Below are 17,072 nucleotides of genomic sequence, written 5' to 3'. Positions count from 1 at the left end.
CTGTGGACTCTATCAATAGTGCTACTTCTGACTTGTACAACGTAAAGTACATTTAGATTGCCAAGCCCCATGAATACAACCAGGAAAAGCTCCTTTTCAATGTAATTTAACATCTCTGAGAACAAATAGAAGAAAACATTTGCCTGTGATTCAAGAACTTAACATGTAAAAATTTATTTCCCCTATCTCCAATATCAGTATGCATCTTAGATTAAAAGCCAAACTATACTTAACATCATGTTTAAGCCATATTTAAGACCTGAAAAAATAATCAAATATGTGTATTATTTCCAAGAAGTATTAAATCTATCTATCTTTAGATTAATTCTCAATTATAAATTTAATAGGTACATTATTAATCTTAGAAATAAGTCCTAGTTGAAAGGTGATTATTTTGTTAAGATTAAGTTAATTTAATCTGACTCCATGTTCTCCTTAGTCATCAGTTCAAGAAACAAACAGGCAAAAAAAACGAATATCAATACAAAATACATCAATGCTACTTTTAGGTGGTTTATAATCCCCAAATCACTTTGAGTTATGCTGCCCAAAGTAATATTTATATACACATTTTCACAGCCAGAGAGTCAGATAAAAATGGTCTGTTTACTTATAAAAGGAAGGTTGGACTGATTCTAATGAACAAAAAATAAATTACATTCAGATTTTTATTGCTCACCTAAATGAGCTAACTGAAAAAAGGGAGAGAAAGTTTCCTTGTATGTTTGTGTGTATGTATATATATGGAGAACTAGAGTGAGAGAGATCAGAAAAGGCCACTTGGTCATCACGAAGGAGCAAGACAAAAACAAGCTATCAATTACAGCTTTAGCCTGCTGTTTGCTTGCCCTATAGATAAAATTAAGATGTCAGATCATATAATTGCCCCCACTTTCTATCAGCATCGAATCCAAACCAAAACCACTCTTCTACTAAAACTTCCCCCAGAAAACCCCAAACAAACCCAAATCTAATAATAAGCCCCTCCTAGCATGTAGTTCTCCATGCTGCACTGTTTCCTTTCTTGCAAAGAGGAAAAAGATTCTACTTTATTTGACTACAAGTGTAGTTCTGTCACTGTTGTGCATGAAATCCCACAAATGAAAATTAATTTGCAGAAGGGAGTTTAACACCCTAGCTTCCAGGCACTTAAAGGCTTAACTGTCACTCAACATGAACCATTTCCTAGCACCACCTAGGCCTCCTGAATTGGGAATAAATTCAGATGTTAAGGATGTAAATTTAAAATATCTCTGCTTGCAGATAATTTCATTTTAGAGGACTTCTTAAACATCATTATTCAACAAAATCAATCTTTGAAATTTTGTAGTTTTATCTGGTATCTAAATTTAAGCTAACAAGAAAGAATGCATTAAAACATTTTATACTTAAGCCAGAAATGAATGGAAATTAGCAGGGTTCCAGGTAAAAAAATCAAGTTTGAGCTTTAACACTGCTTGCCTGGCAGCCAAGTATAGGCAAGTGGATCTCAGACTTTAGCAAGTATGGGAAACACCTGAGGAGTCTGTAAAGACCAAATTTTTCCCAAGTTATTCTCAAGAGTATGGTTCAGTGAGTCCTGAAATGAGGCCCATAAATCTACATTTTTAACAAGCATTTCATTTGATTCTGCTATAGCAGAAGGCCATACTTTTACACACCACACTGAAAAATACCCTTAGTATTTTTAGGAAATACTTAGTAGGAAATCAAACTGTTTTCACCAGTGCAGATAATTATTTGTACGATTTTTAAATGGTGATGGAACACAAATTTTTTTTAAATAATAATATTAAAACATTTACAAATTTCTAAAGAAAATTCATTTACTTCTTTTAATATTTATGCTCTAAAAATGTCTGTAACTTTTTTTTCTGATTGAAGGAAAATGTTAAATTGTTTCAACATTGGACAATAGAGATAAGCACAAAAGATTAAGAATTTCCTGAAATTCTATCACAGAGGTAACCACTTCTTAGCACTTTAGAAAATTCTTCATCTTCCCTGTGCTTCTATGTTACTCATCTTGAATTCTGCTTCATTATATAAAATATCAGGGAAAAACTGTCAAAAGAAAGGTTGATGGCCACTAGATGGAGGCCTTCATTTACAAAAGTACACAGTCATATTAATAATAAAATACACAGGGCTAAAACAAAGGAAAAATTAGCAGTTAGTTCACAGACCCTAAAGAAGTAAGTATCATAACTGAGGGAAAGCACAATGTGGCACAGTCCATGCTCAGCTCATGCCTTCTTGGTACCAGGACAGCGGCCGAAGCGATACCTATGAAATTCGATGCATAAAAAACAACTGGGTGCTGTCTTATGTAAAAGGAGCATCAGTAAGATTCCATACCTAATATCTAGATTACAAAAGTTGTAGTGGCTACTTAGCTTTGGATATAATTACCAAGGGAAAAAATAATAAGTAATCTGAGGGGCTAGAAACTGAGAAAAATAGATACAGCAAAACAGACATACAAAAAAAGAAGAAAAAAGGAAACCATATAAGGGGATACACTTGATAATTTGTAAGAAACCAGTTTCATTTTAGTTTAAGAACTGCTCTACTACCTTCCTGAAACTTTCAGGTAATTATATTTTCCCTGAAACACAATATGGTTAAACCTATCCTAAAGAAGATGATAGCATATATGTTCAGAATAACTGCTCTGCGAGTTAGTAGCCCCAATCTCTTTAAAAAGGGCTCCTTTGTCACTTGGCTCTGAGCTGTAAAGGAGCAGAGGTCATGCAGGTTCAAGGCTGCCCTGAGCTGTGAGCCCCACTGCCAGATGATGAAGGCTCAGGAAGGGAGTCAGTGTGCAAGTCAGGGAGACAAATTCAACTTGCAGCATGAAGGCAAAGAGAACAAGCTCCTGTGTATGCACGTGAGCATTCAACTTTACAGCCTGGGATATATTATGAGGCATTCTCCTTTCAGAGATTCTAAGGAAAAATAATCAGTATTTTAGAATTTTCATCACTACTTAGTTTATGTGAAACTTGCAAAGCTTTATTAATCAGCTGTCTTATGCACACAGGTGTTCAGTAGAAGCTTTTCTAGTTTGATCCTAATTGATGACTATCACAAGACCCAAACACACACAATTTTCAAATAAGAGAGTCAAAAATAATATATTTAACTTTCTAATTGATCAAAGGAGCAATGAAATTGGAAGAAAACAAATTCAAACAGCCAAACAACCAGACAGGTAACATGAATGCATGTAGAAGTCCATGTGTCCAAAAAAAACTGGGCGGGAACAGGTGGCATTAGGGTCCAAAGCACCTCTGTGTCTGACTGGAGAAGGACAAGCTGAGCACTGGGGAACTGGAGAGAACTCACACAATCTGAAAAGGCCAGCCTCTGTTTGTCCAGTCAAATTTGATGTTTTCAAATCATCCCAGCTTTCAAGAGAATCTCCAGATTTTTATTTGAAATCTCCTGATATTTAAATCTTGGCAATTAACGTAATACAAACATTTCTAGAACACTGAGCAATACCGTGGTTGCACATACTTGGTCACAGCCTGCAGACTTCCAGGTACCAATTCCTGGGCTTCGCAGGTAAATCTGCTAAGGTTTCAGGTTGAGGATGACCATGGCAAGAAGTGGACAGACATTTCTGGCTCTGCTATCACCAAGACAAGTGTGAGGATATTGATAACAAATCTGATAACAAGCAAGTTATTCCATTTCTCCCTCTCTCTTCTCTCTTGACTACAAGAATGCTCTGCTCTCCTGATAACACCCAGCAGGGGAACCAAAATTAGATTACTGTGCCTTGAAACATACTATAGTTTAAGTTTCTATGTTCTACAGTTGCATGAATAGGTCCCATTAATAACCTCATAACAAATTTGTTTCACATTATTAGGGTTATAGTACATTTGCTTCTAACTGTAAGTGTTTTAGGAAAATAATCATTTAAATGTCCTAGTATGTCATAGGAAGCAGTGAAAAAACATTCTGGAAGACAACAGGAAAGACAATCTTACAGGCAAAAGCAGATGCCAAATTAACTACCACAAAACAGAACAAAATCTATTTCAAATAATAAAAATTGCAAATGGGATAAAGAAAATGAATCCAGTACCCTATAAGGGACCCATGCTACACCAAAACAGCAGAATTTTACATATCCTAATTTAAAACTTCTTAAAAAGAATAAGGATCCTTCTTTAGGGATCTGTCCACAGAACAGGAAAGTATACCCAACATATATTTTAGGATAAAATTCATAGAAATACAGTAACTTCAGTCTTCATCATTCAATCTTCATCAGTCATAGTCTCTTCTAAAATAGAAACACATTTTCTTAGCTGTTGATGACACCATTCATCAAAGAAAGAAGAAAATCTACATTTCCATCTTCACTAGATTAGTTTTTTTATCAAGGCTGAAGAATTATTGACCAGTGCTCTTCAATGGAAAAGCAAAAAGCACTTTAATCCTCACTACATAATAATAGTATATAATTAAACTAACAATATGGGAAAAAAAGTTTTAATGAGGGTTAAATTTTTAAATCATGCCCTGAACAGCAAATACATACAAGGCAGCGATCTAATTTCTGTGAAGAGATAACAAGTGCCATCTGAGGAGAAAAACCTGCCAGTCCACTGCTGCTGAACACGTACAGGATAGTTGCAGAGCTGAAAACCATTCTGAGGTGGGTCTGGGGGCGCCTGTGGACAGACAGCGTGAAGACAAGGGAAATGGGGTGAGGAAGAACAGTGAGCACACAGACCTCAGTTTGGAAAGAGGCACCTTCTCTTCGGCAGGAGAGAATCAGTTTGAATAGGATGAGTATTTTGAGGTTTCAAAATCAAGTAACAGGCTATCACACAAAGCTCACCCAATGAAGAGTGCCAAAGAAAAATTAGTGACAACAAAATAATTAGTTTCTGGGGAAGGAAATGGTACAAGGCAGCTAATGATGTATGGATATATATGTGCCTGGAAAAGATGAATATTTGGCTCAGATATGATGCTAGCAAAATACACAATAGAAATCAAAAAAGTATTTAAATGTCAATTGTGCTTTTTCCCATTATTTCAATATAATTATGAAATTTTAAAACAAATTATTTTAAAGAATATTTCTGTCTTATATTTTAAGGATGATTTTAAGTCTTTCAAATTCAAGTATTTGTTTGCATTAATACTAATCCTCTAGTATTTGTCTATATTTTTGTGGGGGTGGAACTGAGAATTGCCATGATTCTCAAAAAGATTTTTAAAAGTTGTACTCATCAAGCTCTCCAGAGTAGTGACAATGATGGGTAGCAATTGTTCAGACTTGAAGCTCAAATGATACACAAGTTAAGAATTGTTATCTCTAGATGTCCAGCACATATAACAGTTACAAGAAATGTGCTTTCTATCCACAGGATAAAGCCTAAATCTCTTTGTCAATTATTTCCTCTGCCAAGTTTTTATATGTATATATAATGCCAGGAAATGGTGGGAATCACTTGTTGACCATCATATGATAATATTCAAACATACTCTTACAAACACGATTCATTTTTCAAACATCAAAGAACACTCATTCTTTAAAAACACACTGATGCCTATGTATCAATTTACAATACCCATCCTATAGTTAGTTCTAAGAAACTATAGTAAATGTAATGAGGTATAAATAAATTTAACATCAACACCCTTTAAGGAATAATAAAACTGTAACATCACTGAGCCTGACATAAGAATGAAACAAACCAATGCCAGAACTGAAAAATATAATACAATTTTACTTTGAATAACAGGTTTATGTATTCCATTAAGTGAAACATGAGTAAGTTAACCTTAATGAAAGAACTATCATTTTATTACTATTGTTATATCTGGAAAAGAAATGCTTATATTTAAAAAACAATTTAACCATCTTTCTTCTTTCCTCAGACTTTCCCTCTTTCCAAAATTTACAAAACCATGAATTCTGGAGAAGTAAAAACCATCCAGAATTACATAAGACTGATAAATAAACCTTTAAGTCATACACAGCTGTCCAAAAGGCTCTGCTATGCTGTGATGATTGGGAATCGTGTGGTTTCCCAAGGGGGAACTATAAAAATCAGGGAGACTGAAAATACTAGCCGAAACACCTAACAGATGGTTAACTGACTAAAAAGCCAGCTGGGTTTGGAAGATTGTTCTCATTTAAATTATCTTCCAAAAACAGCTCTATAGGGTTGGTTTCAACTTTCCCTTTGTTTGACACAGTTAAGCTACCTGTTCAGTGTTTAGACAGGAGGAGCAAAGAAAATATGAACTTCCTTTAGAAGAGAACAAAAGACTTGCTGTTTCTTTTTGTTCTACCGAAGAAGTCTGAGAACTGAGTTTTACTTAGTAAAATTATCACCTTCCTTATTATCCAACTGGAGAATTTCCCTGGATGACCATAAGTAACTCTTTGAAAATAGGTGTTACCTCATGGGAGTAAAGAAATAAAATACTGTATTTGTTAAATATATATTATATATCAAGTATATAAATATAATATAGTCAATATATGTGACATGTCAATATATATTAAATTATATATACATACATATGAATCATTCATGCTAACATGGAAACCTGTGGCTGGGAGGAGGTAGAGGAGATCTGGAGAATACTCTGTATATATCATCAGAATACATTACCCTGTTCTGTCCCATTTAGATGAGATACGTCATCAAGTTGTAAAAGTGTTGAAAGCAACTGACTAAAAGGATAAATTTAAGACACATTCTACAGTAAAGAAGGGGGGGTAAAGGGTAGGGAAGAGATTGTTCTCAGGACTTGGGAGACAGTATACTGTTCTATAGCTAGTTCTGTGGGGAGAACTCAGCATAGGAGAGCTATATATACACACAGGCTAAGAACTACTTGTTCTGTTCTAAGAGGTCAATATCTAACAATATCTAGCAAAGATTGTTTGCTATCTATGTTATAAATAAGAAAACCAACTACTTGGCATTATCCCCAAAGCAAAACCTAATTGCATAAGTCACCCTGCAAGGTAAATGCCCTCCTTAGGGGTACAATGCTATGTACAACACACAGGAGAATCTGCTACGCACCATTCAACTGTTCACCTTTCTGCCAACCAAGTGGCCATCTATTTTTAAAATCTGATTTGCATTTCTGTTTTCAGAGATTCAAACTTTAACTCTGAAATTCAATTTTTCAAGAAAAAACAGTAAGAGGGAATAGGAAAGATAAAGATTGCCATTTCTAACTTCTTTAGAGAACTACACACCCTGATTCCATCCTTTCTACTGCTTTTAGGGAGTCTTTCCTTCTCATTTTCCATAAAAATTTCAGGAATTGCTCCATGAAAGCAGTCTAAATTTGAACTCCTATGCTGAGATCCAAAACAAAAATAGCAAAAACACACCAAAAAAGAAACCAAAACCCTGCTATTCAGTTGTTAATGTAGAATTTCTAAGTCAATAAATACATTTTCACACTAGAAACACCAAATCAGGCTTACGGTCTTCCACTTTAAAATCTGATTTTACTGATCAATGTTTAAACTCTAAAAGCACATGGAGATTACAGTGTGAGCTACAAAGATTATCTCTGTAAAGGGTATTTTGACCTATGAGGGTAGCAATAGCCTTCTGGTAAGAGGACACTACAGACTGCTACGGCTTTTGCAGGAATAACTTTTAACGTTCGATGATGATAATGTTTCTTTTTTTAAACCTAAAAGGCTAGACAGTTTCTTTTTAAAACCCAGAAAGCTATATACTTAAAAAGAACATTAAGTCTTACAAATACAATGAAGGAGAATATCGATAAACTTTTCATTCTACTCTTTCCTATTGACTACAATAATAAATTAGTTGTAATATTCTGAGTTTTCTTTTCTCTGATAAAAGTGGCTATGATCTCCATCATAAATCTACATATTAAAATGGCCAAAAAATTTAGCTATGGGATCTGGGTCAAGAATCTGTACCTGAAACCTAGTCAATAGTAACAGATATTTAATCAACCTTCCCTCAGGGCTAAATGCTGGGCACTGTGCTGCAATACTTACAAAGATACTTCTCACAACAACTCTGAAGTTGATACTATGTCAGACAAGGAAGCTAAAGCACAGAGCAGGTAGTACCTTGAATTAAGGGCACACAGTGATTAGGAGGCAGAAATGGGAGCTAAAGGCAGGTCCTTGTTACTCCAAGTGACTGCTCATAATCACTACACTCTGTACCTCCCAAAATAGTATTCACATATGAAGCCTTTCTACAAACTGGCTCCCAGAGAATGAATAGTTTAGTACCATTTTCTAAATAGTTAAAGCTAGGATCATTCTCATTCATCAGAATGCTAGAGTATTTGACCTAAACCAGTCAACTACAGCACCAGGAGCAACCCAAGAAAACTTAAGAGAATGGGCTGAATGGTTTCAGTTGAGAAAACTATTTATCTATCAAAAGAGATCATGACTTCATTGAAATGAAAAGTGAAAATATTAAATATCCAATAGCAATGTCTTTTTCTCAAGCCCTGTTATTTATGGATCAATGTATCTATGTGTTAATTTGCTTAGCAAATCAAGTCCACATAATATAATACTCTTATTTCATATGTATACACATACCCAAAAATCTCCAAATTTATAGCATATGTAGTTTTAAAAACAGATACAAAATTATATAATATTGTGGGAGGAAAAAAAAAGTCCTTCTAACTTAAGTAAAAACACCAATAACTGAGTGATGGGGTTTAAAAAGAAAACATATAAACATGTATCTGGATATCTTGAAATCACAATGTATCTTTTTTTTAATGTTGGTTTATAGGTTTATTTCACTTCTCTCTAGGATATGAATAAACTTCATGTGTTACAGCTACCCCTGGCTCTAAGCAATTCTAGTTTTCATTTGAAAGCCAAAATAAATTAAAAATTATTTTTTTAATACAAGCAAAATACATTAAATCTTCAACATAAGTATCCTTGTTTGCCAGTGTAATTCAATAGGTTTTATTAAACAGGAGGCTGACATTTTTAAATTACTACTCCTTATTATTTGTTCATCTACTTTTTATAATGTCTTTGAAAAATTCACACCTAACCTGAAGCATACATTCCTTGTTGGAAGGAATCAGGACTTTAGTATCTAGCAAGTAATTCCCTGTAAGAACTTAATGCTATTCAGTGACGACCAAAATAAGCACAAACTACAGAGATATATTAAAGCAATCTATTTAATGGACTTTTTATAATCTCTTTTGTTTTACACCACACTTCTTAATAAAAATGAAGTCCTAGATTTAAATATTAGAAATATTATTTTTTAAATCCTCAATATTAACAATTACCATCAACTTTATAAAATCTTGAGTTTTAGAAAAGGATCAGCTCATATTTATTTAAAGCTTTCAGCAAAACTTTGAGGAGCATATAATCTAGTATTGAAACTTAATTTTGGAAAACATTATCCAACACTGATTTTAACAATGAGGTTTACAATATGGAAGACCTAGAAAACCCGTAATTCAAAAAACCATTCACTTCAAAAGCACACGTGCCATGCCAAAATCTTGCCATCACATTATATCTTTATATGACTGCCAAGTCTCTATATTCTTGACTAAAATGTTTTTCTTTTGAGATTTACATTGTCTTACATACATAGTAAAACTATACATAAGTAAATATTAGTCAAATTATCACCAAGTTCAACTGTACTTGGCTTTTATTTGCCCTTGTAAAGTTTATTGTTAACATAGCATTCTTTTTTTTTTAATTGCATGTAAAATTTTAGCCTAAACATTACTTGTAGAACCAAATTCCCAGGGGAAGAACATTGTTCATCAGAATCATTTTTTTCCATAAGGAAAGTCGACTCTGAATGTGGTCCAAGCCTTTCCTTCCCTGATTCTCTTTTATTTCAATCATTCACAGCTATACCCCTCACCCAGCAGTGCACACAGCAGAAAACTAGGATCTGCTTCAGAGAGGCAGGTAATGCGCTGGTATTTATCTTTTCCTTAGGCAAACAGCACCACCTGCAGAATTAAAGCAGCCAAGGGATTTGGACCCTGTAGGCATAATTACCTGTCAGAATCTACTAAAGGTTTTTAAAGTTAACGTCCTAATACCTATTGTTCCCTTCGGAGAATTCCAGAATGGGCTTAGAAAAGCTGATTTAATTTATGCCGATAATCGTTTTTATGCCTTTTACATAGAGTACTGTTTTGTACATGAGAAACATGTTTCTTATGGAATTAAAATGCTTTCAGATTTTACAACTGAAGATGTATAAATGAATTCATTATAACTCCTGTACAATCAAAAGACTAATAAGATAAATTTTTTCTTAAATTAGCTCTGCAGCTAAGAAGAAATTTTAATGAAGATCTGCATGAAGGGTGGTTACAAAGTGGGGTAGTACAGTTAATATCATCTTTGCACAATTGACTTTTGGGGGCCGAATAATACTTTCATATTGGGTGCTGTCCTATGCAATGTATGTTTACCAACACCTGTGACCTCTGTTCACTAGATGACAGCGGCACTTCTCATTCATTACAATCAAAAGTTCCTTAAACATTCTCAAGTGTCATCTAGGGACAAAATCATCCAGGGTTCAGAACTAATGAGTCAGTGGAAATGACCAATGCAGGTTGCAGTTTGGCTATGCTCCTCTGGGTGTGCACCAGGGGGAGATATGGCACCTCTTTGCCTCAGTTTCCTCCTATCTTAAGCAACCATTGCAAGGATTAAATGAAAAAAGGACTTTATAGTGAGTTCTGCTACTGCTGTGATTGCCTCATTGTATAGTTTGCAGCACCTCTACTTCAGACTCCCTACGCCACAAATGGGTACTCTTTGAACAAGAATTTTCTTGAATGCCCAAAATTAAAGGATTAAAACAGTGGGGGAGAGGGCATTACTAGGCTTATAGATTGCTAAGCCATTCCTTCTAAAAGCCCTGTATTTTAGGCTATAAGAATATGACACTAAATTCTATTTTTTTTTATTAAGGTATCATTGATATACAATCTTACGCTCAGGTTTCACATGAGCAACATTGTGGTTACTACATTCCCCCCTATTATCAAGTCCTCAACACATACCCCATAACAGATACTGTCCATCAGCATAGTAAGATGCCATAGAGTCACTACTTGTCTTCTCTGTGCTATAATGCCTTCCCCGTGCCCCCCAGATATTATATGTGCTAATCATAATACCCCTAAGATCCCTTATTCCTTCCTTCCCACCCATCCTCCCCAGTCCCCTTCCCTTTGGTAACTGTTAGTCAATTCTTGGGTTCTGTAAGTCAGCTGCTGTTTTGTTCCTTCAGTTTTTCCTTTGTTCTTATGCTCCACAGATGAGTGAAATCATTTGGTACTTGTCTTTCTCCACCTGGCTTATTTCACTGGGCATAATACCCTCTAGCTCCATCCATGTTGTTGTAAATGGTAGGATTTGTTTTCTTCTTATGGTTGAATAGTATTCCATTGTGTATATGTACCACCTCTTCTTTATCCATTCATCTACTGATGGACACTTAGGTTGCTTCCATTTCTTGGCTATTGTACATAATACTGCTCTGATAAACATAGGGGTGCATATGTCTTTTTGAATCTGGGATCCTACATTCTTAGGGTAAATTCCTAGGAGTGGAATTCCTGGGACAAATGGTATTTCTATTTTTAGTTTTTTAAGGAACCTCCATACTGCTTTCCACAATGGTTGAACTAATTTACATTCCCACCAACACTGCAGGAGGATTCCCCTTTCTCCGCATCCTCACCAGCATTTGTTGTTTCTTGTCTTTTGGATGTTGGCGATCCTTACTGGTGTGAGGTGATATGTCATTGTGGTTTTAATTTGCATTTTGTGAATGATTAGTGATGTGGAGTATCTTTTCATATGCCTGTTGGCCATCTGAATTTCTTCTTTGGAGAAGTGTCTGTTCAGATCCTCTGCCCATTTTTTAACTGGCTTATTTGCTTTTTGTTTGTTGAGGCATGTGAGCTCTTTATATATTTTGGATGTTGATCCCTTGTTGGGTAAGTGGCTTATGAATATATTCTCCCATACGGTAGGATGCCTTTTTGTTCTATTGGTGGTGTCCTTTGCTGTACAGAAGCTTTACAACTTGATATAGTCCCACTTGTTTATTTTTCCTTTTGTTTCCCTTACCCATGGAGATATGTTCATGAAGAAGTTGCTCATGTTTATATTCAAGAGAGTTTTGCCTATGTTTCCTTCTAAGAGTCTTATGGTTTCATGACTTATATTCAGGTCTTTGATTCATTTTGAGTTTACTTTTGTGTATGGAGTTAGACAATAATTCAGTTTCATTCTCTTGCATGTAGCTGTCCATTTTGCCAACAACAGTCTTTTCTCCATTGTATGTCCATGGCTCTTTTATCATATATTAATTGGCCTTATATGTGTGGGTTTATATCTGGACTCTCTATTCTATTCTACCGATCTATGGCTCTGTTCTTGTGCCAGTACCAAATTGTCTTGATTACTGTGGCTTTGTAGTAGAGCTTGAAGTTAGGGAGCATATTACCCCCTGCCCACCCACTTAATTCTTCCTTCTAAGGATTGTTTTGGCTATTCGGGGTCTTTTGTGGTTCCATATGAATTCTAGAACTATTTTGTCCAGTTCATTGACAAATGCTGTCAGTATTTTGATAGGGATTGCATTGAGTCTGTAGATTTCTTTAGGCAGGATGACCATTTTGACAATATTAATTCTTCCTGCCCAAGAGCATGAGATGTATTTCCATTTATTGGTTTCTTATTTGATTTCTCTCAAGTGTCTTGTAGTTTTCAGGGTATAGGTCTTTCACTTCCTTCATTAGGTTTATTCCTAGGTATTTTATTCTTTTTGATGCAATTGTGAATGGAACTGTTTTCCTTATTTCTCTTTCTGCTAGTTCACCATTAATATATAGTAATGTAACAGATTTCTGTATATTAATTTTGTATCCTGCAAGTTTGCTGAATTCAGTTATTAGTTCTAGTAGTTTTGGAGTGAATTCTTTAGGGTTTTTTATGTACAATATCATGTCATCTGGAAACAGTGACAGTTTAACTTCTTCCTGACCAATCTATATGACTTTTATTTCTTTGTGTTATCTGAATGCCATAGCCAGGACCTCCAGAACTATGCTGAATAAAAGTGTGGAGAGTGGGCATCCTTGTCTTGTTCCCAATCTTAGAGGAAAAGCTTTCAGCTCTTCACTGTTAAGTATGATATTGGCTGTTGGTTTGTCATATACGGCCTTTATGTTGAGGTATTTACCCTCTATACTCATTTTGTTGAGAATTTTTATCATGAATGGATGTTGAATTTGTCCCATGTCCTATTTCCTACTCACAGTCTATGTACCAGAGAACCAGGATGATCTACTTGGTCACTGGAACACATCACATGCCTTCCCTCTCTGTACGCTGCTGCAGCTTTCGTCTGATGGGGAACATGACCCCAGTGTGTGAGTATCTACATACCTTTCAGAATCCATCATCTTTCATGCCATTTCCTGATGGCATCACCATCATGTCTCTCTTATACCCAACTCCCAAACACTATGGTGGATCTCTCCCCTAGTACTTGTACTCATCAGGGTGTGATTTAGTGATGGTTACAGCTCATTAGAACTCATTTCCCTGCTAAACCTCAGGCACCTTTTCTGTCCTCATGTATCTCTTTGTCTATCCTGCAGGGTCCAGCCAGTTCCCTGGACATGTTATTCCTTAAGATTTCTTTTCAACTGGACAGTACCTTTAAAGAAGTAATTGTGATTTTCTTATAGGCTGATATGCTTATATTTGGTTCCACAGCAAACATTTTTCCCAGATAAGACTACCATTAAGATATAACCAGTGCTTATTGATATCCACAGCCCAAGAAAACTAATATTCAAGAGTAACATTTACTCAGATAAAGAGAAAATTAATATTAAGCATGAGTTCTAGTTGAGAGCCATTTATTGAGTACATAAAAGTATCCTATTAAAAAGTATTTCTTACAAAGAACCCACGAATGGACTAACAGTTACCAAAGGGAAAGGGACTGGGGAGGATAGGTGGGAAGGGAGGGATAAGGGCAGGAAAAAGAAAGGGAGCATTACAATTAGCATGTATAATGTGGGGTGGGGGAGTACGGGGTGGGTTCTACAACACAGAGTAGACAAGTAGTGATTTTACAGCATCTTACTATGCTGATGGACAGTGGCTGTGAAAGGGTACGTGGGGCGGGGGGGACTTGGTGAAGGGAGGAGCCTAGTAAACATAATGTTCTTCATGTAATTGTAGATTAATGATACCAAAATATAGAAATAAATAAATAAATAAAAGTATTTCTTAATAAAACATTGATTACTGTGACCTTTTGTTTTTACTTTAAATCTAGGAATTCTGTTGTATATCACTAATTGTAAACCAATGTTTCTCATGAAAATTATTTTGTTCAGTATATACTCCTTCGAACAAGAACAAATCTACTGTAATGCAGTGATGCTAGTTTCACATGGGGCAGGGAAGTCCCTAGATGGGAAAACAAGGTAAGTATCTAGCAATGCCTACTGTACTCATTACAGGGGATCAAGGCTCAAGGCGTTTGGGGGTTGGGTTGAGGAGAAAGGGGGAGTCATTGTACTCCAACACTCAGAGAGTCAAGAAGTTAGGCATCACTGTCCTAAATGCCAGTCCTGTCCCAAAGGGTCCTGGCGAAAGAGGATGAGAGCCACGAAGGATAAGGCCGCAGTTCCCATGTCTCTGAGTGTGCACTCAGAGGATCATAGGCATCAGAATACTCTGAAGAATTTGGTACAAAATGAGGTTTGGAAAAGCAGGAGACAGCTTTCACATCCTTTATAGGTTCTCCGGTTTCTTATGTACACGTGACTGAAATAACTACTAGATTAGTGGGCATCACCCTTTTACAACAGAGGAATACTGATTGCTTAAGAGGTCTGAAGGAATTATGCTATGCAGATCCCTTCAAAATATAGTGGTATATAACTGCCACAAAATTCAACAGCTGCTTGTTTTATTGAACAGTTAATAAAAAATGAATGGATTTATACAAAAAGATTATAAAGGAATTTACAGAAACAACTCCTGTTGACAATTCTATAAATATTGACAGAATGGGGCAAGAAGTTATTTCAAGGATGTGAAAATTCAACACACATATTCCAAAACCTACCGTGGCTGCCCTGGAGGATTTCCCATCGGTGGCTGAATCGGACCTCCAGGACATCCCAAGAACTGCTGATTCTGAATAATTTGATTTCTGTAGGGAGTCTTGGCAGGTAGAGACACAACACTTTAGCACAGCACCAAGGAGAATGTCTTTCTCCTCTGACAAACTGAAACCAATTAAGTCAAAAGCATCACATTGATCCAATTACACCAGGAAGAGTTAAAATGAGACTAATATCCCAAAGACCCTCAGGACTCATCAGGAGTGAGTAACATCCTTCAGGGGCCAATAAAATTAATGACATTTCAGAAATGAGACTCTTATGAGCCATAAAAGAAAGAAGTGGCAGAGGGTTGTAGAAATCAAGTCTATTTTAATCCTTAAAAACTAAAGAAAAAACACTTGAAAGAAAATCTCTACAGTTTCTTCAAAAGAGTAACAAGGAACTTCTTAAATATTCTTTTCTGGCACCCACAAAATATCCTTGCTTCTTACACACCCCAAGATAATATACCTGGATTGCAAACCTGACTAAGATACCATCTGGGTGATCTCAAGCAGGTAACTCATGGGCTTGTTTCTTCTATAAAACTGGGCTGATAAGAAGAGTCATCTCAACAGGACAGGTAAAGTTCCTGAACCAGGGACTGGGGAAGTGTGGCACTTAACCAAAGAAACAGTCTCTGCACTTCAATTCCTGTCGTAGCATTTACATACACTGTTTCCTTACAGAACTGCTAGAGGAAAAAAAGTCAAGCAGAGTAACATGTAAACTGCTTTGTGAAAAGCAAAGCATTACACTCAAAATGTTAGCTGTTATTCACTCGGAAACAGAAGAATAAACACAATTAAAAGAGATTTGACACTCAGGATAGGCAAGTAAATAGTAAAAGGGCACTTAGTTTCTTTAAATGAGTTCAAGTTTATTTCATCCTTTCGATATTTACTGAACAAAAGGCAAGGACCATGCATTTGTCTTCAGTGACCTATAAGCGATATTAGACATAAGCAAACACAAAAAGAGAAGTCTAAGCACTATAATTAAGAAAAAGATAACTAGGGATTTCACAGTAGAGAGAGATTACTTTGAGCTTAGGGTGAGCAGATAAATCTTCACAGAAGAGGAAGCAGCTGAAATGGTCTTAAAGTACAAGTAGAGTTTGGATGAAAAACGTATTCCGGGTTATAGCACAAGGCAAAACAGGGAGATGAAGCAGCTCAGGGTGGGGTGCAAGGTAACTCCGTTTTGTCAGTACTGGGCCGAAAGGAAGGAAATAGGCTAGGACAAGCTCTGGAGAGCCCTGACCCTGGTCTAAGCAGAGGCTTCGAATGCTGGCAGCCAGATTCCTTGCTCAAAATCCTTTCAGGAAGGAATTTCAGAGTTTTGCATTTTCAGAGTAATCTGACAGATTTTAAGAGGGAGACTAGAGCCAAAGGGTAAGCATCAGCCTCCAAGGCAGTTAAAAGGTGAAAGTTTGAAAAGAAATGCACAGTTGACAATGCAGTAAGCAAAGTGACTGATTACAGGGATAAAAAATGGGAGCGAGGGAGGTACCGACAACACAGCAAAAGATCCCAGCTTCTTCCACCTGCCACTAAGAGGGAGTAGCACCCTTCATGGAAAAAGGGGACACAGTTGAGTGAGTGGGAATACTGATGCAATGTTCCAGGTGACCACAGAGCCACTTGCCTGCATTCTCCATGATTTAGGTTCTAGTACCGGGCAAACAAATAATCATGTCAACAAAGAACTTAAAGACAGAGAAGAGGGCCAAGGACAGAGTGCTGTTGTCTTCTCATATCCGGAGGCCTAGTAAAGGAGGCTGAGAAACAGCCGGAAAGTTGGAAGAAAACCAGGTGAAGATGATGCTACAAGGAGATAAGATCATG

The 17,072-nt window shown here is 36.2% G+C and overlaps 1 protein-coding gene across 10 annotated transcripts in view; it reads right to left on the bottom strand.

The window, feature by feature from the left end:
• Positions 1-17,072, bottom strand: part of KDM4C (lysine demethylase 4C) — a 490,870-nt gene that overhangs the window by 223,733 nt on the left and 250,065 nt on the right. Inside the window, exon 10 of one of the 10 annotated variants that reach the window (XM_036878840.2) lies at positions 1,706-4,300. The exons of the other annotated variants lie outside the window; for them this stretch is intronic. Coding sequence (XP_036734735.2) covers positions 4,289-4,300 — 12 coding nt within the window. The 3' untranslated portion in view covers positions 1,706-4,288. Of the gene's footprint in view, positions 1-1,705; positions 4,301-17,072 lie in introns of those variants that run through there. 10 annotated transcript variants of the gene reach the window in all.

The sequence above is a fragment of the Manis pentadactyla genome, chromosome 3 (assembly GCF_030020395.1).
Source record: "Manis pentadactyla isolate mManPen7 chromosome 3, mManPen7.hap1, whole genome shotgun sequence".
Taxonomy (NCBI): domain Eukaryota; kingdom Metazoa; phylum Chordata; class Mammalia; order Pholidota; family Manidae; genus Manis; species Manis pentadactyla.
This window is presented reverse-complemented; position numbering and strand designations above follow the sequence as displayed.